The sequence below is a fragment of the Mastomys coucha genome, unplaced genomic scaffold (genome assembly GCF_008632895.1).
Source record: "Mastomys coucha isolate ucsf_1 unplaced genomic scaffold, UCSF_Mcou_1 pScaffold22, whole genome shotgun sequence".
In the NCBI taxonomy this organism is placed as follows: Eukaryota; Metazoa; Chordata; class Mammalia; order Rodentia; family Muridae; genus Mastomys; species Mastomys coucha.
In genome coordinates this window covers 155,677,175-155,704,639 of record NW_022196905.1, presented here as the reverse complement: position 1 = coordinate 155,704,639, position 27,465 = coordinate 155,677,175, and the positions used below count along the sequence as shown (strand labels likewise).

Here is a 27,465-nt window from a genome sequence, read left to right as displayed (position 1 = left end):
AGGAAGGAAGGAAGAAAGGAAAGAAGGAAACAGAGGGCCTACTGATACCCATACTATAATGGGATGAATCTCAAAATTATGGTAAATAAGTGAAAGATATCAGGTTTAAAAAAGAGTTTATAAAAATTCTGCTGATAGAAACTTCTGGAAATTGCAAAACATTCTGTAGTGATGAAAGGCAGTGTGTGGTTGTCTGTGGATAGAAGCACTGCTGGGCCTGAGGAGAAAAAAGAAAACTTGAGGGTGGTAAATTAAATGTATCCATTGTCTTGATTGTGGTCCTGACATTTTTTCTAACTATATCAGTTTTATTCTATATTAGGCACAGCTTATTTACAAATCATGTAGGTAAGGACTGGTCTCAAGTAACACAGTAAGTGAGAAGACAAACTCTCAAGGGAATATTTTTATAGCAATATTTCACTTGAATCCTATACCCAGCTAAAATACCACTCTTGTCTTCCTGTCATTTAGAAGAGATCACCTGCCAAAACAAGGGTGGGAAGCAGGGAGACAAAAAGTAAGAGATCCAGTGGGTTTGGGGATGTAGCTCATCTAGTAGAGAGCTTGCTTAGCACATGTGAGATTGATTCCATCCCCAGCATCATATAATCCAAATGTGTAGCACATGCCTATCATGAGAGGACTCAGGGAGGAGAAGCAGTAGGAATGAATGTTCAAGACCATTCTTAGCAGAGAATTGGAGACCAGTGTGAGATACACAAGACCAGCAAGGGGTCCACAAATTTGAGAGCTACATGGAAGAGAGATGGACCACTGTGTGAGGGCAGTGGCCACAGCACCCTCCAACCTGAAGCAAGTAGACGCACAGTGGCCCTTGAAGGAAGCTGAGCCGAGGGGGCTCCTGCTCTTCTGCATGTGGCACTGTTTGTTTGCTCTGCATGTAACGAAAAAAACTAAGCAGGTGTGGCATCTCACCAAACAAGGCCATTAGTGAAGTTACAGAGCCCAGTGCTGCAGGAAAGGAAATACAATCGATCCTGCTTTGCCACAGGTGCAGCCATGAATAGTGCTGTCTATTCAAAACAAACTCCAAATGTCGATGGAACTAACCGGGGTTCACCTGCTGTGAGAAAGATGGGTAGGTTGGTGTGTGTGTGGGGAGGGGGGAAGATAGAAAAAAAATCAGAAACGTCTCAGTTGCTACAAAGGTCTGACTGAAAAATGACTCAAGTGATCAGATCAACATTGACCAAGCAGGGCCGGCATTGGATGCAGAAGTATGGATAAAAAGGCGTGGGGGAGATGACCAAGATTTAAGAACCAGCTGCTAGGAGGGCAGTTGGGGTCAGGGGGAGCAAGGAGCTGCTGGGCACCTTGAAAGACTGGCAGCACTCTGGGTCTTTTGTACAACGTTCACGTGTATTACATTAATCATAAACACTAGACCCGGTCCTCTCTAGAGTCCTTAATGACAGGTCCTTTGGTAGATGACTTAACTCCTGGTTTCTTTTGAGGGCCTGGTCTAGTTAAGTTAGAGGGTGCACACTTAGCCTACTGGAGGCCCGGGGTTCGATCTCAGCTTACTGTACTGACTGCCCAGAAGTGTGGGAGGGTTGGAGAGCTGGCATCCGCTGTGTGGTATTGTCTCTGCACAATGTTCTTCCACAGGAACGAAGGTGATTTACAGCGGCACGTGTAATTCCACAAAAGAAATTGGATTAAGGATAAGTAAGAAAAAAATGAGGTTAAGTGTCGCATGTTCAGCCTAGAATTGTTCAGTTTCCTATTTCTGGGACTGTGTCCCCGAGGGGTGAATTTCATATGTGTGCTCACTGGTGCTGCCCTAACATGGGGACCCATCTCTCCCCTCCAGCCTTCTGCGACTCCCACCGCACAGGCAGCCGATTATTAACCTGGGTGACTCAGGTCAACTGGAGGGCAGCTGTCCAGCTGTGTGAAAGGCTTCTACAGAGGCCTGGGAGATGCTACATTGTGTGAGAGCTTGCAGGGCCATAGCACCCGTCCTAGAGCGGGGACAGGACCTCAGAATGCACACAGCGTGTACCAGGAAAGATGGCTCACAGTCAGCAGTGAACATCATGGCTTCAATTGAGTTTCCCAGAGAGAGCTCGAAGCCCTGAGCCAGGACACTTGGTGGCTAGCAAGGTCTTTGCAGGCAGACAGGTCAGAACAGGGTCATCTGTGAGGCTCTCAGCTAATGACTTCTGTCCTTTAAAGGGGTTTGGAAAAATGTGGTGGTCACTTGCTCAGTCAGGGAAATGCTGACCATACAAGCGTATGAACCTGGTCCCCAGAATACACTTAAAAAGACAGGCACACAGCGCAACCGCAGTGCCAGACAGTAGCAGGCAGGTCTCTGAGGTTCATTGGTCAGCTCTTACAGACTACATGGTGAGATTCAGGCCCACGAGAGAACCTGTCTCAGAAATCAAGGTGGACAGTGACTGAGAAACAGCATCCAAACATTTACACATGCAAGTGTGTGTACAGATGCACGTGCACCCTCCCCTGCATACAAACATGCATACACTCATACGTACATACAGAAGAGGAAAAAAAAAACAGAAGAGAAAGGAAAGGGACTTTAGACGCAGGCTCCCACAGGGGCCTTTACACACAGCAAAGATGGAGGCAAAAAACCGACATGGCTTCTACAAGCCAAGCAATGCCAAATCCCAAGGCAGCAGCCTCTGGGGAGTGTGGCCATGTCTTCCCTGCTCACATCTCCACAGAGCTGTGGAGGATAGATCTTGTTCCGCAAGGCTCCCTGCATGGCACTCTGTTATGGGAGTCCCAGAGACCAGCCCAGGGGTGTCTGGCTGCACAGGCAGTCCACATAATCCTCTGACTTGAAATAGTTCCAGCAGTTTGTGGACAGCAGGATCCTAATTCCAAATCGGCTTGGGACCTTTGATGTGCTTCTTCCAGGCTGCGGAGAGGTCCCCGAGGACCCCCATGTCTGCTAGATTGTAGGCCTGTCACTAAAACTCTACCTTTCTAGTATTTGTCCTTGGCAGTGGCTTCTCTTGTCTCTGCCTGTGATTCCTCTCTTGCTTCTTGAAAACCTCTTATTTCAGATTCCTGTAATATTACATGCATTTCTTAACCAGAGTTATATTCTCTATTTGTTCCTACGGTCCAGACTTTGTGATAGACACACACAAGTTTTTGTTTGTTTGTTTTTTTAAGTAACATCTCTTCCCTCATGTGCAATGAGAAGGTCATGACAGAGAGACCAGAGTCTGCTTCACCTGCTCTGACTGGTCTCTTCATAGTGAGGCTCTACCTCCCACCCCTCGACACACACACATTTTTGCTGGGCATTGGAGAGGAATCAGAGAATGGAGTCAGGTTCTATGTTTTTGCTCAAGGAAGAGTCCAGCAAAGCTCACTCCAGACAATAGCATCCCCCCCCCCCTTAATCCTAAGCTTTACTCAACTAAACAAAGAAGAAAATACAATCTAAAGTAACAAAAATCTTTTTGTGAAAAGTAATTTAATCTGCGAGGTTGAAATGCCACATTCAAAGGAAGCATTTTCTCATACTTGTATATATTTGCTGAACATACAAGGTAAGCTATTTGAAAAAATAAATAAAAAGAAAACACCGTTCCGACGCTGGGGTTCAGGGCCTCGGTGGTACCACTGACTCCTTCACAGGGTTTCCTTCCCTGTTGGGGATGGGGCTCTGGGGCTGACACATGCCAGGCTACAGCCTGAACACTAGTCCTTCACTCCTGGAGCTGAGCGGTCACATGGTGCAAACACCCTCTCTGGGGCGTGCACATCGCCCACACATCCAGAAACAGACACTGTAACCATCCTGCGGCCAAGAACAGAAAGAACAGGGTCCACGACTGTTTATACCAGAGAATAAGAGAAGACTTAAAGTTGGGAAGCTCTGCACAGCTTTTATCTTCATGAAGATAAACATCTGTTGAAGAGAGAGTTGACATCATGGATCATTCACCTCCAAACGTGACAGAAAGCTAAGGACACAGTGCCGGGCACAAGAACCAGAGTTCACATGTTGCTAGTGTTCTGTGTCCCCGATTTAAAATTTGCTTACATCAGTGAGTAAGATTCCAACATAAAGATTTCCTTGCTCATTTAAAAATAAGTAAATAAATAATGAATCATTTGCTTCAGTCTTTAAACTGAGAATACTATTAGAAATGTCATCTCAATTTCAAAACACTGGCTATGAAATCTGGATAATAAAATAAATTATCTACTCTGTAAGGGGAAATTATATAAAATTCTTAAAAACTAATTAAACCAACACTTTATTACTCCAGAATGAATACATCACCTCTGGCAATTATTTGCAGGAAAAATGAAACTGTATCTCAGCCACAGCTTAAATTAAGCCATGCGACTGCTTGAAGACACAACCAACAACTCGCGTTTCTAAATCAATCTGTGAGCTGAGGTTTAATGCTGTTGTGAACAGTGCAAAATTTCACACTGTCCACGGCTCCCAGGCTAAGAGAAACACCTACTGCTAGGTTTGTCATGCACTTTAGACCAAACAATTTAATATATATTTCTGTTATGATAGCTTGGCGATCATTTTAAAGCAGTATACAAAGATTAAAGTAAATACTCTCACTTCACTCTTCAAAGAATAAAAATTCTCTACGGAGCAGGTGTGTCAGCCCTGTGGCCCGTGGGTCACAGGCATACCAGGATAGCTGATGCAGCCAGACACTTTTCAAGATCACAAGCTTGCCTTATGGCTTCCTAGCCACATGTACTGCTCGGCTGAGCCCTGCCAGGCTGGGGTTTCCTGGTCTGCTCCACTTTCCCCACGGGAATCAGTTTTCATGCCAAAATTGTTTGTCAAAACATTGTTTCCTAAAGCTGGTATGTCACCTGCAGCCATTTAGCTCCAAGCTCACACTGGGGCTGAGAACCACCTTCAGCGAGGAGCTTGCTTCAAAAGACCTCTAAGACGTCCGGAGTTGCCTGTTCTCCACGAATTACAAACCCTGCAGTGTTTCTTTAAGTTCACTGTGGGGACCCAAGAAACCTGCAGCTTGGGACCCCTAGGAGCAGAGAACAGAGTTAGAGCAGGCAGTGTGCACAGCTTGATCCAGAGGGATGGACTCAACCCAGCCTCCTGTTCTCCACGCTGACACCTCCACAGCCATGATCTGTTTGGGCTTTAGGGATTTCAGATCTGCAGGCCACACATTCTGACTCACACAGCAAGGGCTAACAAACCAGATGCCTGGAAGTAACTGTTAGGGTCGGCTGATAACCCATGTCCATGTGAATCTCACAGCATCTAGATACCACCATGCGCCAGGAGCCCCAGTCCCCCAGAGTGGCTGGGTGGAACAGTAAGTACTGTAGGGGTTTGGTTCAATGCAGGTCATGGCAGCTCCTCCCTGCTTCACTTCCTTTGCACGTGCCTGAAGCCCTCTGGTGCAAAGAGGAGTTCTGCCATAGGCTTTAAAGGAAAATCCATCTTTTTTGTTGTTGTTGTTGTTGTTGTTTTTTTGAGACAGGGTTTCTCTGTGTAGTCCTGGCTGTCCTGGAACTCACTCTGTAGGACCAGGCTGGCCTCGAACTCAGAAATCTGCTTGCCTCTGACTCCCAAGTGCTGGGATTAAAGGCGTGCGCCACCACTGTACTCTGCATCATTACTGAGCTCCCTGGACTTGCCAGGTGCCCAAGTACAGCAGGTCTCCAGGGGATTCTGAGGCAATGAGCATGCTCACCACCACTCAGGGAGTATTGAGACCACAGTCAAACCTCTGGCCCATTCTCTGAGTCTGCCATTTGAGGAATGAGGCACACCTCTGCCCAGCTGTGAAGCCAAAAAAGCTCCTGTGTCCGCTCTTGTAGTTCTGGCCCTGGCGTAGCCACAGCCCAGAGCCACAGCCAGGAGCTCACAGCTCTTTACACAACAGGAACACAGCAGGTGTTCTGTCCCACCGTCCCACCTCTGGACTACAGGTCTGTCTGTACTCAGAAGGCCAAACCGCTCCACGGAAGCAGGCCGGCCTTCTGTACCCTGGTCCTGTGATCCCTGCATCTGCCCTGTGGATTCATCTCACATAAACAATTATGTTGTCTCTCGGTGATGTGCACAGAACCCGACTGTGCTGGAAATTACGACTCCCTAAAATCCCAAATCAGGCATGGCTGTGGTGCTCACAGCATGTGGTTTGTTGACAGGAGCTTGGTGATGTTGGGGTATCTGTCCCCATGTGACCTCTGGTCCCTTCACTCACACAGTGCCAAGGGCAAGTTTGGGAAGGTGACCCTTTGGGTGCTAATTAAAATAAATTCTAAATAAGTCACCCGGAATTGTTATAAATCTCCTAAATTCTATTTGAATATCTTCATAACAGTTTCACTTTAAAATGTATGTTATTGACATTGATATCAAACTTGTAGCCTGTGGACTGGTTTTAAGTTTACCTATATATATTTACATTTATATTTATATTTATAATGTCTTGATACAACTGATAATCTAACTTGACTGTGACTTTAGGTACCATTCCACTGTTTAGAATAGCTACTGCATATGATCTACTTACATTAGAATAATAATGTGTCCTCTTATTTTTTATTCTACATGTAATTTCCCTTAGCAAGTAGGTCATGTAATGTATCTAAATTTCATAGTATTTTAAAACCAACACTACATTTCACTTCCCCCTTCTTCCCAGGCTGGAACATTGAAATAAGTGATTTATTGTTTTAATTGAGCATTTTAAAATTTTAAAATGAAGAAGACTTCCCATTCTCTCTGGCTTCAAATCTAACTCACCTGCCAGTCAGAAACTGTGTTCTTCCACAACTGCATGGTGGTCAGTGGCTCGTGAGCACAGTGAAGGCTGCCCCACTATCACCCAAGACAAGCCAGTTTATCTGCACACAGCACTTCCACGCACACAGATTTCCCCGTGAGACACTCTAACAGGGCCTGCCCATTTCACAGATGTAGATCTGGTATGTCCGAGGAGAGTGATGAAGTTATTTTGTATGCACCAATGGTGCCTCTGCCACATGGCTAGAAGGGATGTTTTGGTGCACAGGGTGGCTTGATCCAGATTATGCATACTCAAACCCACCTGGGCAAAAACAAGGCCTTGGGAAGACTGGCCCCAACAGGCCTTTCACTCACCCATTTCTGAAAATATTCACGTGTGTGTGTATGTGTCTGTGTGTGTCTCTGTGTGTGCGTGCGCGCCTTTCCTCCCTGGTCTGCATAGGCTGCCCTTCAGGAGATCCCAGATGTATCTGGGGTGTGGTTGTGTGGTGGAGACAATCATCCAGGAGTAGGAAATAGTAGTATGCTCCACAACAATCTTCCAGACACAAGATCCAAATAAAGCCACTCAAAACCTCTCTTCTTAAAAAATAAAATAAAATAAAATAAAAAATAAAAAATCACCAATTGAAGAATTAAATGAGCACTTTACAAACAACAAATTGCTGCTCTGATCTCAATGATCATGTACACACACACACACTCACACACACACACACACACACACACACACACACGCACGCACGCACACTGTCTGAAATATAGGCTTTCCAAGTGTTTTCCAGGGCCAGCATCCAGCATCTTCCACACTGGGCCTAAGAGGGCAGATTCTTGCAGCCCCTCTGCTCAGCCTCAGGTCCTGGTCAGAGTGCGGAGGGAAAGGGGCCACTGCTCTTTCCAAGCACAGAGTCTCTGTCTAGTGCCACAAGCCCAGTCCAAAGCCAACGTAACAGAGGCTCTCTTTAACATCTCATCACCACTACCACCAATCACAGGCCAGCACAGTACAAGCCACCCAGGGAACCACACAGGGAGGACCAGGCAGTTACAGGACACGTGGCTTCATGTGCTCTTGGAAGGGCATTCGCTGTCTTCCTCAGGCCAGGCCAGATGCCTATGACATGTGCTCTGTTCATGGACTGCAGTATCATTCCTCCTGTGTGACATGTGTCTCACTCAGGAGATGGTGAGCCTTGTCCAGCTGATCTTAGACTTATGGGCACCTGGTAACAGACCAGTCATGCGTGACACAGGACATCTGCTGACCGGACAGGGAATGTGACATCTCTCTGAGAATCCCTGTGCACAGGGTGGATCATGGCATTTCCCCCTCTGCTACACCTGCCTCCTACAATCCCAGTTCCACACGTCAAGGGTGTGCTTCTGTGTTACTTGGCCATTCATGGAAGCCTCCTGTTTGCCCGGGGTTCGGAAGCCCTGTAGGGCGTGTCCTAAGGAGCCAGATGTTCGGTGGTTTGGGCCTCACTGCGGAACTACAGAGCCTAAGTTGAGGAAGCTCTATTTGTCAAGTCCAGAAAGCAGATGTCTTGGTCATCCTCTCCCTTCACTTCAGTGTGGAAACAAAGGCCTGGCGTCCGGCTCCTTCCCCCAGCACAGAGGTGCAAGCCCGAGAGGTTTAGCTTATTAACACCTGAATCTGCTCAGCCTGCTCACTGTTTAAACATGCTCAGCTCCACCTGGGTGTCCTCACTCCTGCCACTTAGAAGCAAGACACTGGTCTCTTTAATTTTTTTTTTTTTTCCTCTAGAAGATCCTGATGCTGGAGTTTAGGTGTTTTTTTTTTTTTTTTTCCTCCATCTACAGGGAATTTTTGCCTGTGTGAAATTGGGGTCAGGTCTTGCACTGTGTGTGCCTCTTTTTACTCAATGTGCAGACCTGACTGGAGCACCACCTCTGCCAAGCAGCATCCCTTGTTAGCATTTCCGGGGTGCTGGGAGAGAAAACACTGTCTGGGTGATGGCTCTTGTCAGTTTCCCCATTGTCAGGCCCAATCTTGCGTTCCTCCACACTCACAATATTTCCCCACTGGGAACACGCCTGACATTGCAATTTCTCACAACTGCAGCTCTGCAGTGAATGCCTAATTCCCGAAACTGCAAAATCTAACAAAAGCTGATTTTTTCCACTGATTTGACTGGCTGACTATTCCAAGGCTTTGCGTGTGGTGACCTGCTGTTCTCCACAAACAGAGACTTTAATGTACCCACGCGGCTGTTCTGAAGTGGCTGAGGGCAATTAAATCCTCAGGAGCTGCCCGCAGGGCATTCAGGAAGACTCGAAGGCCAGCGTCCCTGCCACAGACAAATCTCCCCCGAAGGTCACTTAGCAGCTGTTTCTGCAGCATTCTGGGCTTCTATTTTGAACTTTGAACTCGGAGCATACTTTCTACCTAAGTGTGTGAGTCCACACGGCAGGCTCACTGTGCAAGGATTCTCGAGTTTATAATTTAAGACAAAAACAAAGAAACACTGAAAACTGGCTCTGTCCTGTCCCTGCTGGTGGAGTCTGCTCATGTGCAGGTGAGAATTTAGAAGATTCGGCGATTCTGTGCTTGTTATTTGTCCTACCCAAACATGTGCTCTTTGTTTATGGGGGATACTACTTCCTTGGGCTTTTATATATTTTTCCGCATTTGTCAAACATCACCAGTTAACCGGCATCATCTCAGTAGGATTTCCCAAAGGGGCCCTAAGAGACAAACCTACATCCTTCCTTGTCTTCTGGCCTCCCTCTACGTTCCAGGTCTCCATCAATGTGAATAAATAGTAGATTTTGCCCTTTGGTATTTCACTCAACCAGGTCTGGTGACTAAACTGCTTTAATACCACCTTTGTGTCCTTTCAATACCACCTCGTGCGTCCTCAGTTCCCGAAAGCAGGAGGGCCGTGCAGAGTCTAAACTACAGCAGGGTTACGGAAGGACAGCTAAGTCCGGCTTCCAAGAACTTACTCTTAGTTTAATTTACTCATGTATTGCTACTCAAGTAACCGGAACCTCTTGGGCCGAGGCCTGGGCAGCTTTCTCTTTAGACTTTCTCTTTAGTTCGCAGGTGGACCCCTAGACTTAGCCGGTGCAGACATTTCCCTGAGAACGAAACCTTTGAAGGTTAGCTAGTCACTGTCCAGGCCTAGACCCAGCCTGTGCCCGCGGTTGCCCAGAACCCGGTTCTGCCTGGAGCTGCTGTCCGCCCTGTCTTTTCCTTGCTTGGAGACCCTGCCTCTCCTCCCCCTCTCTGTGTCCACTTGTTGCGGTCCCGCCTGGGACCTGCTTGGTTTCCCGACCGATCTTAAAAGGGTTTGGCTTGAGGCTGACCCCAGGTCAGGACTTTCTCCGCCGTAATCCTGCAGTCTTTAACAGGATTCTTTTCTTAATTCCCCAGCGGCCTTCGGGCAAGGTGGACTCCAAGCCCTTACTTGTCACCCCCGCAAGGATGGACGAGCTGGAAGAAAGCACGCCTCTGCCTCCGACGGGGCTGCTGGGCTGGAGAGAATGCGACTGGGGAGGAGAGGGGCTTAGGAGGCGGGAAGCGGACGGAACACCGAGACAAAGGGAGGGCCTGGCAGCGCGTGGTGGGAGAGCCAAGCAAGAGCAGAGGCTGCAGACCGGAGGCTAGGGGAAGGGCGGGGATGGGAAGAGATGGTGGACCAGAGAGTGGTGAGAGGGACGCGAGAGCAGAGCGAGGTGCGGGCCTCAGCGGACCTCAGAACCACAGAAGCACGGGTGACTTGGGACTCGAGAGGCAGAGTGAAGATCCACAGGAGGCCGGCCCGCTCCCCGAGGGGTCCTGGCCCCAACGCCTGGGACGGAGGATGCTGTCCGCCGCCGCACTGCCCCGCTGGCTCTGGGGGCGGGTAAAGCCGGGTCCTGCCAGGCACAGCTGGAGAGGACGGGAGGAGGAGGGAGGAGGGCTGAGAAGAGAAGGAGGGGTGAGGCTTTCCAGCCTCGAGCTGGGGAGGCAGCCTTGAGCTGCACTGCAAGAGCCTGGGCCAGTCCACCCGCCACCCCGCACAGAGGGACTCTGGCATTCTCGCCCCGGGGGCCCGCGCCGCGCCTCTCCTCCCCATCCGCCCGCCCTCTCAATCCCGCCAAGTCCTGCGCCAAGGCCAAGTCTGCTCTCCTGAACTTTCCCAGGACTCTAACCTACGGTTAGATTCCACCGCGGGGCTCCCGGACACCCGCTGCGGAAGCTGGGTTGGGGAGAGGGCGTGACCACAAGAGCTCAGGGGCCTAGAGCCAGCAGTGCTGAACCGGGGCTGGACAGAGCTTGCTTTCCTGCGTCCCCAGAACACGAGTTCTAGGGAGGGCTTCTCGAATAAACTGGAATTTTCCGGAGACAGAGCTCGGCAGTGCCCAGTCTTTGTCGGGGGAAAATGAAATGCGTGAATATGAGTGTTATTCTTCTCCCACACGCATGATTTTAATAGACCTATCAGTCACATCCCGACACATCTGCAGATCAGGCGCGCTGCGCCCGCAACTCCTTTAAAAAAATTAATTCGTTTCATCTGCCTACTAGTGGGTTTGAGGGAGGGTGTCAAAGTCTTAGTGGCAACAATAAAAAGGGACCAGTGAGGATTTTTTTTTTTAAGTGAGCAAAGAAAGGGGAAGAAGAGAGAGGGAGGGAGAGGGACGGGGGAGGGGGGTGACCATCAGGCAAATTATCCTGTTCAGTTTACCCTTGAGTTTAGAAGCCACCCAGGCACCCTACACAAAGTTATGCAAACTTCATCCATGCTTCGCAAAGATCCTGCCCCATTCTCCACACAGGTTTTAAACAATATTACACTAATAAAAAGAAACACCGCCTGTACTTTGGAAGTGAGTTGTCCTGTAATCATGGCCAAATTAAAAAAAAAAAAAACTCACTTGAACAAAAATGTGCATGGCTCGGTTAGGTATTGAAACTATCCTTGAGTTGGACTGTAAGGAAAGCCTAGGAGAAAATTCTCTCCATTTATTTAATCTGGAGAGAGCCTGTCTGGACCTGGCCTCACTCTGGAGAGAAGGGCCCCTCACCCAACCCCCCTTCTGTATTGTTTTCAAATTAAGTCATTAGAGAATTTCTCCTTGTCTTTCACATCAGTAGAACCCAAAGGAAGGTGGCTTGCAGGCCTGGCACAAAGAATTCCTGCTCACTGGGTGGGGCTCAAGTAGGGAACACAAAACTCTGAAAGTCTGGGGTGGTGGTGGTGGGGAGGGGGCTGCGCTGTCTGTACCAACAAGATGACTAACTTTATGTTTAACATTAAGTGGGCCATAATCCTACAGCAGTGAGCCCTGGCCTAGCTGCCCACAGCCAAGGCACACACAGGAACCCCAGAAGCCCAGGCATAACAGAGGTGAGTGGCCAGCTTTGATTCCTAAAGAAAGAACAAGGTGGTGTTGGGGGCCAGTCAGCAAAGGTCCTTGTGTTTTAAGGGGGAGATGGGTTGGGCCCTAAACGCTCTCTAGAATTTCCCACGAGGCTACTGGGGCACTTTTTCCTAGGCTGTCTAAGAGTGTGGCCTCCCTCCTGGACTTCTAAGCAAGCAAAGCAGCTCTAGAAACAACAGAGCAAAACCCTAAAAGAAAAACAAAGAAAGGAAAAAAAGAGGGGGTTGTTCTTTTATTACCTCATCAGAAAGCAGTGGGCGTCATTCTTGAATCTCTTGCAATCACTTTAAGGAATGAGGGGTTTAAGCAAAATCATAAAAATGACTTAAAATCACACGTGTCACTTGTAATATTTGCGTTTATACTGAAAGATATATTCTCCGATGTAGGCTGAGCTCAGGTCTTACTGAGTTGCTAGATTAAGTCCGCTTTTGAATGGCTAGTCCATATTCTTTCCAGGAAAAGAAATTGGGAAAAAACGAGGGGAAAGGTTGCTGAAAACAGTATCACTCCCCATCTGGACTTAAAGAAAAAATTTCCTCAAAAATAGAATTTCTTTCTAATGTTGTGATTAATTTTAAAACATATTTGCTACAGTATAACTTTTAAATGCAATATTTAATGCTGTCAGATTACTTGAAGACAAAGTTTTACAGGAAACTTTAAATTTCAGGGTGTGTGTGTGGGGAACCTGCAGTATACCAATAAACACCTAGAAAAAATATAATTAAAAATATTTAAAGCATCAAACAACCTCAAGATCTGGTCAGGAATGATAAACACAGCATTTTGTGTTTACATCCCCTGGCAACCTACATCCTGGTTCACACAGGAGAGGGGCTGATGTGTGTGTGTGTGTGTGTGTGTGTGTGTGTAAGAAAATCGGTAAAATTATGTTGGATTTTCCCAGAGAGGAAGCAGGAGGGGCTGGGGCGAGACCTGGGTGAGAGGCGCTGTGGTGGTGGGGTCTGGGTCAGGATTGCTTCCTTGAACCACAGGAAGATAATTTCACTTACAGTTCGGCTTACAGAGAAATCAAAGGCACGCTGTCTCAGCGGTGGCTGTTGTCACTATCCTTGGCCTTGTCTCACCACCGGGCACTATCCTTTCTCCTTCTGAGACCCAGCTGCCTCAAAACTGCTACAGTATGTGAAGGGCAGAGCCACAGGAAAGAAATGTAAAAAATATGCCAGGACCATGGCAGTTAAAACGCTAAACCATTAGGAAGCATTTTGTAATTACTTCCCTTCTGTGTCAACTTCAACTCTACAAAATAATCTATGGAGTTTAAGATTTCTCTTTCCCCACCGAATAAAGCCACGGAAATGCTGCCTTCCGCTTGGTGGGCCTTCCTTACTCTTGGGCCCTGCTGACAATTTCTCCTCCGACAGATTGCTCATTGTATTTTGAACTCATAAAACATGCATATAAAATTGGCACGTTTCGATTTCATAGGGAAACGGGCTTTTCTCTCTTAAATGTATTGATTCAAATTTGATGCATTTTTCGGGGGGTATCTCTCTTTGTTTTTCGTTTTTAGATGAAAGACTTGCAGGCTATGTACATCATCCGACCCCTCTCCCTCACGTATCGCAACGCCTAAAATAAAACTGTCACAACGCATTTACAAGAAATAATACAAAACAAAACAAAAAAATTGGAAATGCTCGGATACAGAGTTTTACAAAACCCAGAATATAACTCCACCGTCTGAGAGGGGATTGCGGTATAAATTAACCAACCAACCCAAAAGAGCAGTAACAACTACAAAAACCTTGTAAATGTTTGGATCTGCCTTCCTAGATTTATAACAAGTGAGATGGGCTCGAGGTCCGTCACTCGGCCTCAGGCAGAAGAGCCGGCGGGAATTAAACCCCGGAAAAAGTTACAGAGCCGGCAGTCATACAAAAGTTGGCATCGCCTCGCTGGGTTTTTTGTCTTTTGTCCTCCCGAGCCGAGGAAACGCGGTGTGCCTCCTCTGCGGACGATAAATACTGTACAAAAGGTCTCCTGAAAACACCAAAGTTCAGTCTAAGAGGCCAGTCCGGTGTCAGCGCCTCGGAGTCCCGGGAAAGGTGGCGGGGACAGACGTCGCCTGGCGCTCGGCTCTCCGGAGCGGTCTTTTTCTTTTTCTTTTTTTCTTTTTACGAGAGCGCGGGGACCTCTGTCCACAGTTGGGCTCTGGAGGCTGGGGCGCAGGCCTCACGCTCCTAGTCGCCGGGGCGCCGGCCTGGAGCCGCAGTGTCCCCGGCGTCCCCGCGGCGCTAGATGTGCGTCAGGGGCACCGTGCCGTTGACGCCCGCGCCCGCGCCCTGGTAGTGCTGTGGCAGCGAGTGCAGCCGGCTCTGGGCCGCGGCCGCGGCGGCCGCCGCCGGGTCGCCACCCTCGCCGGCGGGCAGGTACATGCTGATCATCTCGCGCAGGTCCCCCGGGCACGGCGCCCGCGAGTGAGCCGGGGCGGGCGGGCTGCCGCTCGGCTCCGACTTGACCAGAGAACCCAGGGCGCCCAGGGCCCCCGACGACGCGGCCGCCGCCGCCGCCGCCGCCGCCACCGCCGAGTTCTGGTGCGCGCCGCCCGCGGCGGCGGCGGCGGCGGCCGCGGCCCCGTAAGGGATGCCGCCGTAGCCCGAGGGCGACGCGCTCATGTAGCCCTGAGAGTTGGAGATGGGGCTGTACTGCAGCGCGCCCATGTCGTAGCGGTGCATGGGCTGCGGGTTGTGAGGATGCGCGTGCGGATGGTGCGGGTGCGGGTGCGCCGGGTGCGCGTGCGGGTGCGCGCCACCCGCGCCGGGATGCTGCCCGTAAGCCAGCTGTGCCTCCTGCATCATGGCCGCGGCCGCGGCCGCCGCGGCCACCGAGCCCGGGTAGGCGCCGTTAGCCCAGCCGTTGACGTGCGCGTAGCCTCCTCCCGCCGCGCCGCCCGGGCTCTCCAGGCGCTGGCCCACGGCCGCCGCCCCGACGCCCACGCCCACGCCCATGGCCACGGCCGCGCCGCCGCCGCCCGCGCCGGCCGCCAGCAGCCCGCCGGCCAGCGAGTACTTGTCCTTCTTGAGCAGCGTCTTGGTCTTGCGGCGCGGCCGGTACTTGTAATCCGGGTGCTCCTTCATGTGCAGCGCGCGCAGTCTCTTGGCCTCGTCGATGAACGGCCGCTTCTCCGCCTCGGACATGACCTTCCACTCGGCCCCCAGGCGCTTGCTGATCTCCGAGTTGTGCATCTTGGGGTTCTCCTGGGCCATCTTGCGCCGCTGTCCGCGGGACCACACCATGAAGGCGTTCATGGGCCGCTTGACCCGATCCTGGTTGGCCTTGGTGCCCCCGCCGCCGCCCCCGCCCCCGCCGCCGCCCCCGCCCGCCCCGGCCGGGCCCGAGAGGTTCGTGGGCGCCTGGGCGCCGCCGGGCGAGTGCAGGTCGGTCTCCATCATCATGCTGTACATCTGGGCGGCTGGCGGGTTCACCGGTACCGCGGAGAGAGGGCCTGGAGCATAGACGGCCGGGTGGGGGTGGGTGGGTGGAGAGAGGATCAGCCCAGAGAGACTGGGGGGTGGGGTGGGTGCCTAGCAGAGAGAAGGGGGTTGGGTGGAGGCCACGACAACAACAACAACAAAAAGAGGCAAAAGCACACGCACTTAGCGCGGGTCCAGCTCGCAGGTGGAAAGTTTCTCCGGGCGCACAAACCACTCGCCAAAGAGGCCGATGGCCAGGAGGATTGCCGCCGTCGCCGCTGCCGCCGCAGTCCGGTCGCTCAAGGCTGGGCTGTGCAAACAGGTGCAGTCGTGGCCAAGTTGAGGCTCCACTTTCTGGGTCTGCAGCGGTGCTCCTGGGCCCGACGCGGGGTTCGCTGCCTCCTCTTGGCGGCTCGAAGTCTCCTTCCTCTGCCGGCTTCCTTGGCGGCTTCCAACTCTGGGGCCGCAACTTCTAGCAAGGCGGTGCGCCGCGTGCGCTGGGCATGTGCTGGTCCCAGGTGCCTGGGGGGAGCCAGGCGCTGAAGGGGACTCGGAGGGGGGTTCGGAGGGGGGCGATCGCGGTGCAGCCAGGGAGGGGGTTAGGGACAGCGGTGGGAGTGCCAACGCGAGCAGAGAGCCAGAGAGCCGGGCCGCCGTGCCCAGGACAAGCTGTCCGGTGCCTGCCTGAGGCCGTGCGCTCGGAGCGGAGGCGCACGCGGGGCCGGTGGCGCGGGGGGCCCAGCAGCCATACGCCGGGCCCGGGCTGCCATTAAATGAGCGCGCCGCGGCCAATGGGAGCCGGCGGCGGCGGTGATTTGCATGGCGCGCTGGCGAGTGACGTGGGGAGGGAGTAGATACACTGGGCGCGGGCGGCGGAGCAAGGAGGTGGAGGAGGAGAGGGGGGGGTAGCAAGGGCAGGAAGGAGGGGGAAAAGGGGGCGCGGGGGGGGCGGGGTCACAGCCACACTGCTTCCTGAGCGCGCGCGCGCGGCGGCGACGGCGGCGAACCCGGAGCTCGCCCCCTTCGCCTCTCCCCGCCCGCGCGCTCCGAATGATTAACGATTGGGTTGAAAACCGAGAGGAAGAAAGAATCGCTGTCGGGGGAGGCGGGGGGGGGCGGGGGATACAGCCCCGGGTCGTGTTTAAATGCGCTCATTGGAGACCCAGCTCCTCCCCTGTCCCCAGCCAGCCAACTCAGTGCCCGCTGGGAAGGGAAAGTTGGAGATGGAGGCCTCACTTTGCACTCTGCTCAGCCGGAGTGCTGGATAACAGCGGTGCGGGGGAGATCCTCCCAGGGGGAGCTTAGGCCCAAAGTACCTCTGCTGGGTTTCAGGCCAAATGGGGCCGCTCAGTCTCTCCCACCCCCGGGCGCTCGGTGCATTCTCAGAGCCTGGAAAGGCCCTTTCAGACTCGGGATCTATAATTCGGGTCTCCGTGGCAGGAAGTGCAGCGGTTTTTGTGCAGTGCAGCGCTGCTCCTGGCTCCCTTATCTACCCTGAACTTTCTTGGGGGAGGGGGTGTCTTTTAATGGAGCGGAGTGTTATAGTCAGGTCCCAATTTACTCTCTATCCTCTTGAATTTCTGCGAAGGTCAAAACCAAGATCTATCTGGAATCTAGTTATTCCGACAGCCAAAAAAGTTTGTCGAAACAGCAAAAAGAATACCTACCTAGCCTATGCTTTTCTGAAGCGATTCTCCCAGAAGCTGTTTGCCAAAGGATTTTGAAAACCGTGTGAACTCGGGTTTTGGGGGGGGGGCGGGTACTGAAACGGAATTGGAAGGTGGTAGTGCTTCCTGGTCCGGTGACAGGGTCGCCTTTTGTTTGTTTGTTGTTTTTGTTTCTTCTTCCGTTCTGAAAAAGGCTAGTTCTGGAGACGATCAAGGCATAGCAAATGGCTGTAATCCATGAATCTCAGAGCAAACATGATTCCTGGATGTACAGGAGATTTCCAGCCCCACCCCAGGGTGCTTGGGGGTCAGACCACCATGTCCAAAAAAAGATGGGGAGTTCATAGAAAGGCTTCTTCCAGAAAGACCCTTAGAGTCTACAAGTTCTTCAGATGTCCTGGGGCGGGGTGGGAAGGGGAGGGGAGGGGGGGTGAGTTTCTACTTCTAAGAAGTAGGTGCCTCAGGAGATGGCTGCTGGATAAAGCAAGCCTAGTCAGATGCCTGCAGACCGCCTCGTGTGTAATCCAGGGGCTCTTCTGATGACGAAGATAGCCCGGATAATAGCAAGAATATAGGTGCTCCAGTATGTTGGACGTTGAACATATGACAGTTCTTTTTTTCCCCTATTAACGAAACTATCAGAGGCTCTGAATTTCCTGACCCCGGTGCTCCCTAGCTATGATTACAGGCTTGATTTTATTTTTATCTCAGGTTGTTACAGCACAGTGCAGAAGCAAGCCTCTGCCGACTGAGCTTTCTTTTCAGGCCATTCAGCACTTACTAGTCAACTCATCAAATAATACGGAATTATGCTAGAAAGGAAACATCGTTTCATATTTTTATAAACATCTAGGTCATAAACTTAGTTTTCAGCTACCTTCTTATTTCAGTTATCAAGTTTATTAAATCTTTTGATTTGTTTCATGAAATACCTGCAAATATCAGTTAGATTGTAAATGAACAAAACGAATAGGACTATTGTTTAAGAAAGCCGTAGGACAATTTTCCTTGGATAACTTAGGAGGTGATGGGTGTGCAAAGAGATCCGCTGTGCTGGGGAAGTCAGCAAGATAGAAATAAAGGAAACGGTTTACAAATTATAAACTATATTATCCACTTAGCAATTGAAAGATTTCTTTCCAGTGCTTTTCAATTTAGATTTTAAACTAAATAGCCAAAGACCCCTCCTGAAAAACGCTTTGTATAAATCAAGCTTGGCACATTATTTTCCATATCAATGGGGCAATTTATTTTTTAAACACCCCGCACTCCAGTGAGCTTTGCAGGGATGCTTTATGCTTTAGGAGACTTGGATAGATGACTTTGAAACGGTCTCATTTCTTCCTACCATAGCGCTGAACATTGTTTCCAAATAGGATGTTACTCTTGTTTTCCAGAACATCTAAATAGGAGGTAAATGGCGTCGCATTGCACGCTGCCATGTTGGGGCTTGGCATTCTGGGAACTACTCTGGAGAATCAAATACAAGCCCAGCAGGAGCAAACCCTATGGGCGCCCAGCTGCTGAAGGACGAAATCAGAGATGCAGGTGTAACCTGTTGCCATGTGACAGAAGATTGGTGGTTGCAGTCTGTGTCAACTAAGCCGTGGTGTGCATGGTGTGCCAGATCACCTTCCGTCCTGGTATGAGCAGGGAGTCCTGTCAGTGATAACTTCTGGAAGCCCCCTTCAGTTTCCCACTCTATCTATGTTCACTTCCCCAATGGCTCTTCTAGTACACACACACACACACACACACACACACACACACACACACACACCATTCTACAAACTGTTGGATAAACACTCCTGTCTGCTTCTCATCTTCTCCCCACTGGCTGGGTGGGGCTGCCTTCCAGCTTAATGCCTTCCTAAAACTATATTCTTTAGGATTTGAAAACTGTGCTGCATCCAAGTAAAACGAAGAAAAGTTCAGAACCCAAGGCAAAAGATTAGTTTTACTGTTGACTGACCAATCTTTGTTCTCTCAGCAACTCAGAAATCTCACTGTGCCATTTGCTCAGAATGCCAAGGACTGACTTTACAAAGTGGCTAAGTTCTTATTCAGCCTATGGTTATAATCATTTGAAAATTCAAGGCAGCTCATTGCTAGAGGAAATTATTGTGTGTGCAGGCATGGGTGCTTGTATATGTAAATGCTCATAGATAAATTATGAAGGCCTGTATATAGAAATTATGTGTCTGAGCTCTTGCACGAAAGTCTTGACTTTGAAATAAACCAAGTCCTGGGTTTTAAACACTTTTAACTCGAACCTCTGACATAGAATAACCAATACTTTGGCTCATGTACACACACCTTTGTGCTCATGAGACGGAGAGGGCCCCTGTGGACAGAAGTCCTTGTCCCTCTTTCTGAAGGCTGGCTCCGATACATCCATATGTAGGGTTTTAAGCTCAGTATTAGTCTCTTAGGCTCTGAACAAGTTGGGTACATTGAGGTTCTTAAGGACCATGCAAGAGTTAGAAATTATTTCATACGGGGTTTAGATTATCTGCCCTGATGACAATCTCTTCACCATGCTCAGAATAAGTTTCTCTAAAGGCTGGTGGGGCACTTGGAGGACAGAAGACACACGGAAGTGCCTCCTGGGAGCCACACCACCCCCCAAAGGCTTGCAGGCTCTGATGTCCTCTCAAAGGCTGAGGGAATAGTTGAAGAAAGAGCTTTAGCGCACCGCTAGTTTATGGCGGGACTGTGTGGAAGGAGAGAGTTTGGCAGCAGGAGGAGGAAGCAGCAAAGAAAACTCAGGAGAGATAAAGAACATCGGAAGAGGTCTCTGAGGTCACCTTGGCCAACAGGAGGCGCAGATTCAGGGCACAATGGAAGCAGAATGCATCTGAGAGAGGCGGACCTGGAGGCTAAGATCTCTCGGGGGTCCGGGGACCTGCTGCAGGGAAGCTGCGCACTGGGCCCGAAGCCCCTAGGCCTGTCAGTGCTGACCCAGCAGCGGCGCGGGCCGCGATCGCCGTCTGCTGGCCGCCACCACCCTCTCTGTCCTCGCGGAGCCACCTCGGGCTGTCACCTGTGTGGCGGAGGCACCCCTTGCCCAACTACTGCCACCATAGCATCAACGGAGGGTTGGCGGCCGGCAGTTCGGTGCTTGCTTTTCAGCGCGCGCCTCTGACCCGGGTCTCAGGGGGCATCTTTTTTTTTCCTGGGTCGTCTCCAAGCTTTCTCAGCCGATCTCCTGGGGGCCCAGCCTGGGTTAACTTGGGGAGGGGTCTCCCCAAACACCAAAAGCAGCTAAATTCAAAGCTGTGTAGTTAGTTTGTTGTTGTTGGTTTGTTTAAAGGGGGGAAAGAAACAAAACCGATAAAGGGGGAAAGTCGGAGGTGGACAACCACTAGCAAATAAGGAACTTCGGCCGATTAATATCTTTACCAGAACCCAGCTCTCCTAAGCCGCTCTCAGCTTGAAGGCAGAAACTCCTCTCCTTTGAGTTTAGAGAGCCGCTTGTAACAGCGCCTGTGGGAAAATAAAGTACTCCCATCTACGCTGTCAGGCTCCGGCTCCAGCCGTCCTCGTGGCGACCGGCACACACAATCCGGAGCTGCACTATGTGCATGCCTGCCTCCTGGCTCTCTGGGTGGAAGCATTCGGAGAATCTCTGGGAGCTTCGAGTAGGGGCTCACCCTGTGAGCAGTACTCACACATATAATTCAAATTTCACAGCTGACCTGCTCTGAAAACCTCAATCAGCTTCTAATTGAAGGGAAAACAAAATATTGCTTCCCTACAGCAGAGCTAACGATTTAATCATTATATCAGACATTATAGCTTTTAATTAGGCTAATGCTGATACTGTATGGAAAGAGATAATTCAACCCAGTTCTTGATGAATTCTGTAATTGGGTTAGCGGCGGAGCAGTCGGGGGAGAGACGTCAATATTCAAGCTGCGTCTGTAGCCACCAGGTTTATGAATGAAAAAAGAGGAGGAAAGCCTGGTGCCCAGGGGGCATCGAGCCCTCTCTTCCCCGGAGCTGCGGGTACTAGGGAAAAAGGCGACTGAGATGCCAGAGAGGCTGGGCGGCTGCCGGGTGTCAGGCCTCGCGGGTTTGGAACCGAGCGCCCGCTTCTGCCGCGTGAAATTTTCTGACAAGAATTTCAACAGGCCTACTTTGCGGGCACACCTGGGTACCAGATCTCGAATCTATCTACTCGGCCCGTCCCAATGCCTGCAGGAGGGCTGAGCCTCTCTAGCAGCTGCATGGCTTTCCATCCAATGGCCTTTGAAAAGGCAAGCGCTGCCTGGGCTCCCACCCATCGCGAGTGCGGGCTGGGCGTCCACAGGGCACCTGGCACTCACACTGCAGAGAGCAGCTCTACCCTCGCGGGTACCCCGGGTGCGCCAGGCGCTGGTGGCACCGGAGGCTGTCCGCATCCTTGTGTCCTTGCATCTCTAGTGGGTGCCCAGGCTTGTGCCCAATGTCTTGCCTTCTCTCCAACCCTTGGCTAAGCAGTTACTTGGCCTTGGGCTAAAGGAGAAGGTTAACAATTAGAGGGTGGGAGCCTGCTTCCCTTCCTGCAAAAGAATGGGGAAGCAAAATCCGTTTGCACTTGCCTGCGAAGCAAATTGTGCCAGGGGCACGAGTGACCCCTCCTCTCGCTTCCCATTCTCTCTGCCAAGTAGGGCCTGGGTTCAGAGACGCTGGTTCAGGGTCATTTGCCATCGGACTCTACCCGGCGTCTGAGAGATGCCGCGTTCTGCTTGGGCTGGAAATGTCTTTCCTATCCTCTTTGCCTCTAGATTTCTAATACACTCAAAATTTGTGCTCAAGCCTGGGAGTCAGAATCTGACCCTTCCTAAGGAGAGGGCTCACGGTGAGCCTGGTAAGAGACAGTCTTCTCTGTAATTTGGTTGCCAACCGGAGTCGCGCTCTCTGCGGTTTTAACCCAGATGTTTTTAGGGTGATATTTTTTTTTAAATGTACTTTAAAAATTTCTGCCGCCGTTCTTAAAATTTTCTCTTAGTCTTTGGTTTAACTACATCAGCACAATATTCTCCTTCAAGATAAATATACTGTATTGTGATTCATCCGTGTCTTATTTTGTCAGCAATTACTGCAAAATTAAATGGGTCACTGTGAAAGTTTCATTTACTCAACCCTCCGTAATTAACAGTTTGAATACACCTTTTTTACATTGTGCAAAAGTTGTAATTTTCCAATGCATGTTGTGTCTTCCTGATAAAGAATGCGGGTTAAGTTAGATGTGATCAGGAGGATTCAAAGCTCCCCTCCCAGGGGAGGGGTGTTGGGTTTTCCCCTAAGACCAGGGAAGCTTGTGCACAAGATTAAACTTCTCTGAACAGTTGAGCTTCACAACTGCTCAAATCAAAATTTGCAGAGGGTAAACTGGGGAGAATAGAACATGTCTGATTAAGGGACATTTCCAAAGAAACCTTGAACAGCAAGACTCTTTGGGCTAAGCAGACAAGCCTGCGGTCCCTGTGCCTGGAGCATGGAGCGCAAGGTGAGCTAGGACCTACTAGGGATGGTAATGGTCACCTTTGCATGCTGCCTGAAACAATGTTTCAGCTCTGTACCATGGTCAGTCAGGCCCAAGGGTGTCCGTGACCAGGGATATGTGCAAGAAGCCACACTTGGGGTATGCACCGCCTCTCTCACATTCTCATTCATTTAGCCCCCAAATAGAAAAAGGCATCGCCCACAAGAGGAGACAAGCCATGAGGAATTTCTATGTGAAGGGGAATAAAGTGAAACTAGAGATGCTTTTCCCTGCTTACAGGCCATCCCAGTTATTGCAAATTAGATTAGCTACACAGGCTGCAATATAAACATGGCAGGAGGTTCACGCCAGTGAAAACCCATCCACTCCAATCTCGCCTTTCATCGGAGCAGCTCACATAAATCACATCTTGTCCTTTAATACACTTTTCAATGAGATTAAAACATCACTCTGACACAATTTCAAGCCCTTGCAGTCATGTGCCTTGCTTTAACTTCAGAAAGTAGCTAACGGGAAAAGTAGGTCTGCGAATATCTCCCAGGCTGTGGGAAGGGCTTTACTGCTCTATGAGGGGCTAATGGAGGACCCCTTAGCCCCATCTGAACGCCATTCATCTTCTCCTTGCAAAGATACAAAGCAGCTGGTCCAGCAGCAGAAATCAGATTTCCCTGGGGAGAGAGGCCTGTTGACGACTGCTTGTGCACAGGAGCCTTTGGGGGCAGCACACTCTGGATAGGGGGACTGAGAAGGACCACAGCCACCTTCCAGGGCTCAGAGGCCCTTCAGGACAGTTTTGGGAAGGAGGTCCAGAGAAAGGGGGCGGAGAGGAGAGGAGAAGAGAGGAGTGGAAAGGAGAGAAGACAAAAGGAACACACAGAGAAAAGTATACACAGAGACACACATGGAGAGAGATGGAGACAGAGAGAGATAGAGAGAGAGATAGATGGATGGATAAATAAAACGTGTAGTGTTTCCGGCAACCTTTGAGTACTAACTTAGGAGTGAAGGAAAAAGAGGTCTCTCTCTCTCTCTCTCTCTCTCTCTCTCTCTCTCTCTCTCTCTCTCTTTAAATAAAATTGGCTAAGGGCTGGGATCAGCACTCCTTACTTTCCCCCAGAAATACCTTATCTCTCCCTCAGGGACCGACTACTTCTGGGTCAGACATTGACTCTGGATTTCAAAAGGACAAAGAATCTTAGCAGGCAGCAGGATAGGATGTTTGAACCCCATCTGTTCAATCTTCCAGATATCTAAAATTTCGCGTCTAACTCAGAATGCCCAGGCATATCTTTTTCTGGAAGACAGACTGGACACAGCTCATCCCACCTCCCCTGGGATTCAGGTCCGCCACATGGGGCATTCTCTCTCTCTCTCTCTCTCTCTCTCTCTCTCTCTCTCTCTCTCGACCAACTGCAGGGTTGGGCTCATTGCTGGGAGGAGCGGGTGAGGCTGGAGACCCCCGCAGAGCATCTGAGGGGTTCTCCTGAGAGACCACTTCCCTCTACCCCGTCCCCCTTTCCAGCCTCTTCCTCAGTCTCTAACTCCCAGGCTTTAGTAGGGTCCAGTAGGAAGCCACCTGGTGACTTTCTGTTCAACTTCACTGAACACCCAAACATCTTCCGTGGGAGTTCCTGTTCAGGTAGTGCCACTCGGCCTGCCTTGCTCTGCCCTAAAACTCCTAGGCGAGGAAACCTGGCGGAGTCCAGGAGAGGGACATCTCTCATGCCCCTTTCCTGAGGATGCTGAACTTAACAACAGTCAGTATTTACAGCCCAGCTCTACTGGGCCTGTGGCCAGTGAGGGTGTTTGTGGCCAGTGAGGGTGTTTCCTAGCAGCGACATCCACCCGCCAAGCTTCCGGAACTAAGACTACTGAGGACCAAGCAGGACTCTTCTCTCCAGTTCCAGCGGGAGGGAAAAGCCTCAGTCCAGGCCACGGAGGTGTGTGTTCCTGGAATTCCTCTGAACCTACTCGGGTGCAATGAATGCAGCTCCCTTCCAACCCCAGCTTCCCACAAAGGCGCATCCAGAAGGCCGAGTCCCCTTCGCACTGCAGGAAATCAATGGCAGAAAGCGGGCTTTTAATGGGTTAATTGACTGGAGGCCTCTATCGCCTTCAAACACCTGTTTCCTGCCAGTGGAGGCGGCCCGTCTGGTCCCTGCCTAGGTCGATGCTGCTGTGTCTGCCTGCCTTGCTCATCGACTCCAGCCCATGCCGAAAATCCATTTCACCTCTGAAAGTCGCTGACTACTTCCCTCTGCCTGCTACTAAAACCGGTAAAAGAGGCGGCAGATGAGGGCAGTCAACGGTGGCCTAGAGACTTCTGAGTGTGCACAACAAGTTTAGCCAAAACAAAACAAAAAACCAAAATAACCCAAAAAACCCCCCGGGTGGTGCGCTTGACGAGGGGGGACGCCCCCACTCAGGCTGGGCCCCTATGCCAGGGTCACCCCTACCTAGGGAGGGCCCACCAGGCGTGCAGTACTCCAGATCAGACTCCGGGAGTCCTCCCTGCGGGCTCGCGACCTCCACCGGGCCAATGCGGCTGCTGGGCAGGGACAGGGTCCAACGGCCCTCTGCGTGTCGGGGGCTCCCGGTGGATTGATTTTTTTTTTTTTTTTTGGTAGCAGAATTAATACAGTCAAGTCTGTCGGTCAGTCAAAGTTAAATTGATTCTTTGCCCAAAACACCTCTCACTAAGTGGCACACGCTTCAACATGTTAATTTTTGAAGGTAATTTCAACCCGTGGGTTTAGTTCTTGACGCTGCCTCCGGTGGTGGCAAAGAGCCCGCAGCCTGGCCCCGGTAGGGCCGGGGGCGGGGCGGAGGCAGGCGACCTGAAGGGGTACCACCACCCACTAAATCTTGCCCCTATAGCCACAGGGCTCGATCTCCCTTCATCTCCGTCTTTAAGGGCGACCCACCTAGACGTGGCGTTGGGCCGTTGGGCGGTGGCCAATCCGAAAGGCTGAGGACCCGGGGAGGAGTGAACTTACAGATAAGAAAATGACCAACGGACCCGCGAGAGCGCTCGCGAAGGTCACCCGCTTAGGCGGCCGCTCCCCACAGAGGCCAGAAGGTTGCGAGCACCCTGCACATCCTTTACCGACGGAGACCCGCGTCCATCCTCGCTCCTCTCCCGCCACCAATCCCTGCTCGGCCGGTGAAGCCCCCGCGCGCGCGAGTTCGAGACACACTTACAGTTAGTTCTTCCCGCAGCCCGCCGGGTCCTCAGCGCTCGGCCGGCCTGCACCTTCGCAGCCCGCTCTGGTTGCCGGCCGCGTGGGACTTGGGCTCCCCGCAGGCCGAGCGCACGCGCTGAAGCCCGCGGACCCCGGCCCGGCCAGGCTGGGAGCAGCGACGGCGCCCGCGCCACGCGCACGCACACTCACACGCGCACCCCCGGCTCGCACACTCGCTCGCACAAGCTCCTTGCTCCTCGCTCGGCACACACACTCGCAGACGCACACACTGCAGGCGAGAGAGACAAGAAAATGAAATTTATTATTGATAGAAAAGACTCGCAAGACAATTTCAGGTTATTGTTTCTCTCTGGAAAAGGGGGATCCCGCCACATAATGAAGCGCCTTTTGTGTGGCACTGAACAATACCAAACAAGTATTCTAATAAATAGCCGCGTTTTTGTTCCTGCTCGGCAGTGAATAGAAGGGAGCCGTTGCTTCGCGAGCAGCTGGGACGCCGAGCCGAGCGGGGAGGTGGAGCCGCTGCTCGCCCTCCTCTAGCCGCTCCCCAGCCGGGTCCCCGCCGCTCCCCATTCGCCCGCGCCCACCGCCCCTCCCGCTGGCCCGACCGCAGAGGTTCGGGACCCTGGGACCCCAGGGATCTCTCACCCTCCCCCAGAGGCGATCGCACACCGCCCCCCATCCCTGTCAGCAGTCACTTGTGGCATCCCACGGGCGGCGACTTTCACCTGGAGTGGCTTTCCGGCTTTCCCTACCTCTTGCAGGGGGGACGCCCCCGCCCGCACTCCTGAGTCAGCGCGGTCATTGCGCGGGATCTGAGCGGCGCGCCCCCTCCGCCCCCACCGCGTCCTCGCAGTGGGTTTTTTCGGCTCTGCTCTCGGTTGGAGCTTTGTTGTCTCGCCGAGGGGACACCTTGGACGTGGGCTCCGCGCCAGGCCTCCCCCGGAGCAGCGAGGGCAGGTTCCCCCCCTCCTACGATGCGCTCCTCAACCCCACCCCTCTCCATTGCTCGCTCTACCATGGGCAGCCACAGAACGAAAGGCAAAGTCTAAGGATTAGTGTGTGAACACAAAGCTCTCCAGGTTAAAAAAGACGAGAAGAAGAAAAAGAAAGAAAAGAAAAGAAAGAAATAAAAAGGAAAGAAAAAGTCGCCCAGACAGGGTCTGTCCGGGTGCACACAGCGAGAGAGCGGGGCGGGGCTCTCAGGGGCAGTAGCCACTGCGTGGCCAGCGGGTCTGCAGCGGGGACTCTCCCAGCACGCTGTAATTCCCTCCTTTGGCGGGTCCCTGTCCCCGGCCTCGGCTGCAAGGCTGGTGGAGCTGCGGACCAGCCCACGGCGAAGCAGGGCGCGCGGCCCCGGGACATAGCGCAGGAGAGAACCTCTGAGAAGGAGTCGGCTGCAGCCGCTCAAGGCTGGCCTTCAGTTTCTCCTCGCTTCCGGTCTCCCTCTCCCCTTTGGTCCCTCACTGTAAAGTGGTGTCAGCGCTTTGGA

General features: G+C 51.6%; 1 protein-coding gene and 1 pseudogene across 1 annotated transcript; both read right to left on the bottom strand.

Moving 5' to 3' along the window:
- LOC116068918 overlaps positions 1 to 27,465 on the bottom strand; it is a 113,114-nt pseudogene that overhangs the window by 22,047 nt on the left and 63,602 nt on the right.
- Positions 12,389 to 16,445, bottom strand: Sox1 (SRY-box transcription factor 1). The gene has a single exon (XM_031339075.1). The coding sequence runs from the start codon at positions 15,601 to 15,603 to the stop codon at positions 14,434 to 14,436; it is 1,170 nt and encodes a 389-aa protein (XP_031194935.1). The 5' UTR covers positions 15,604 to 16,445; the 3' UTR covers positions 12,389 to 14,433.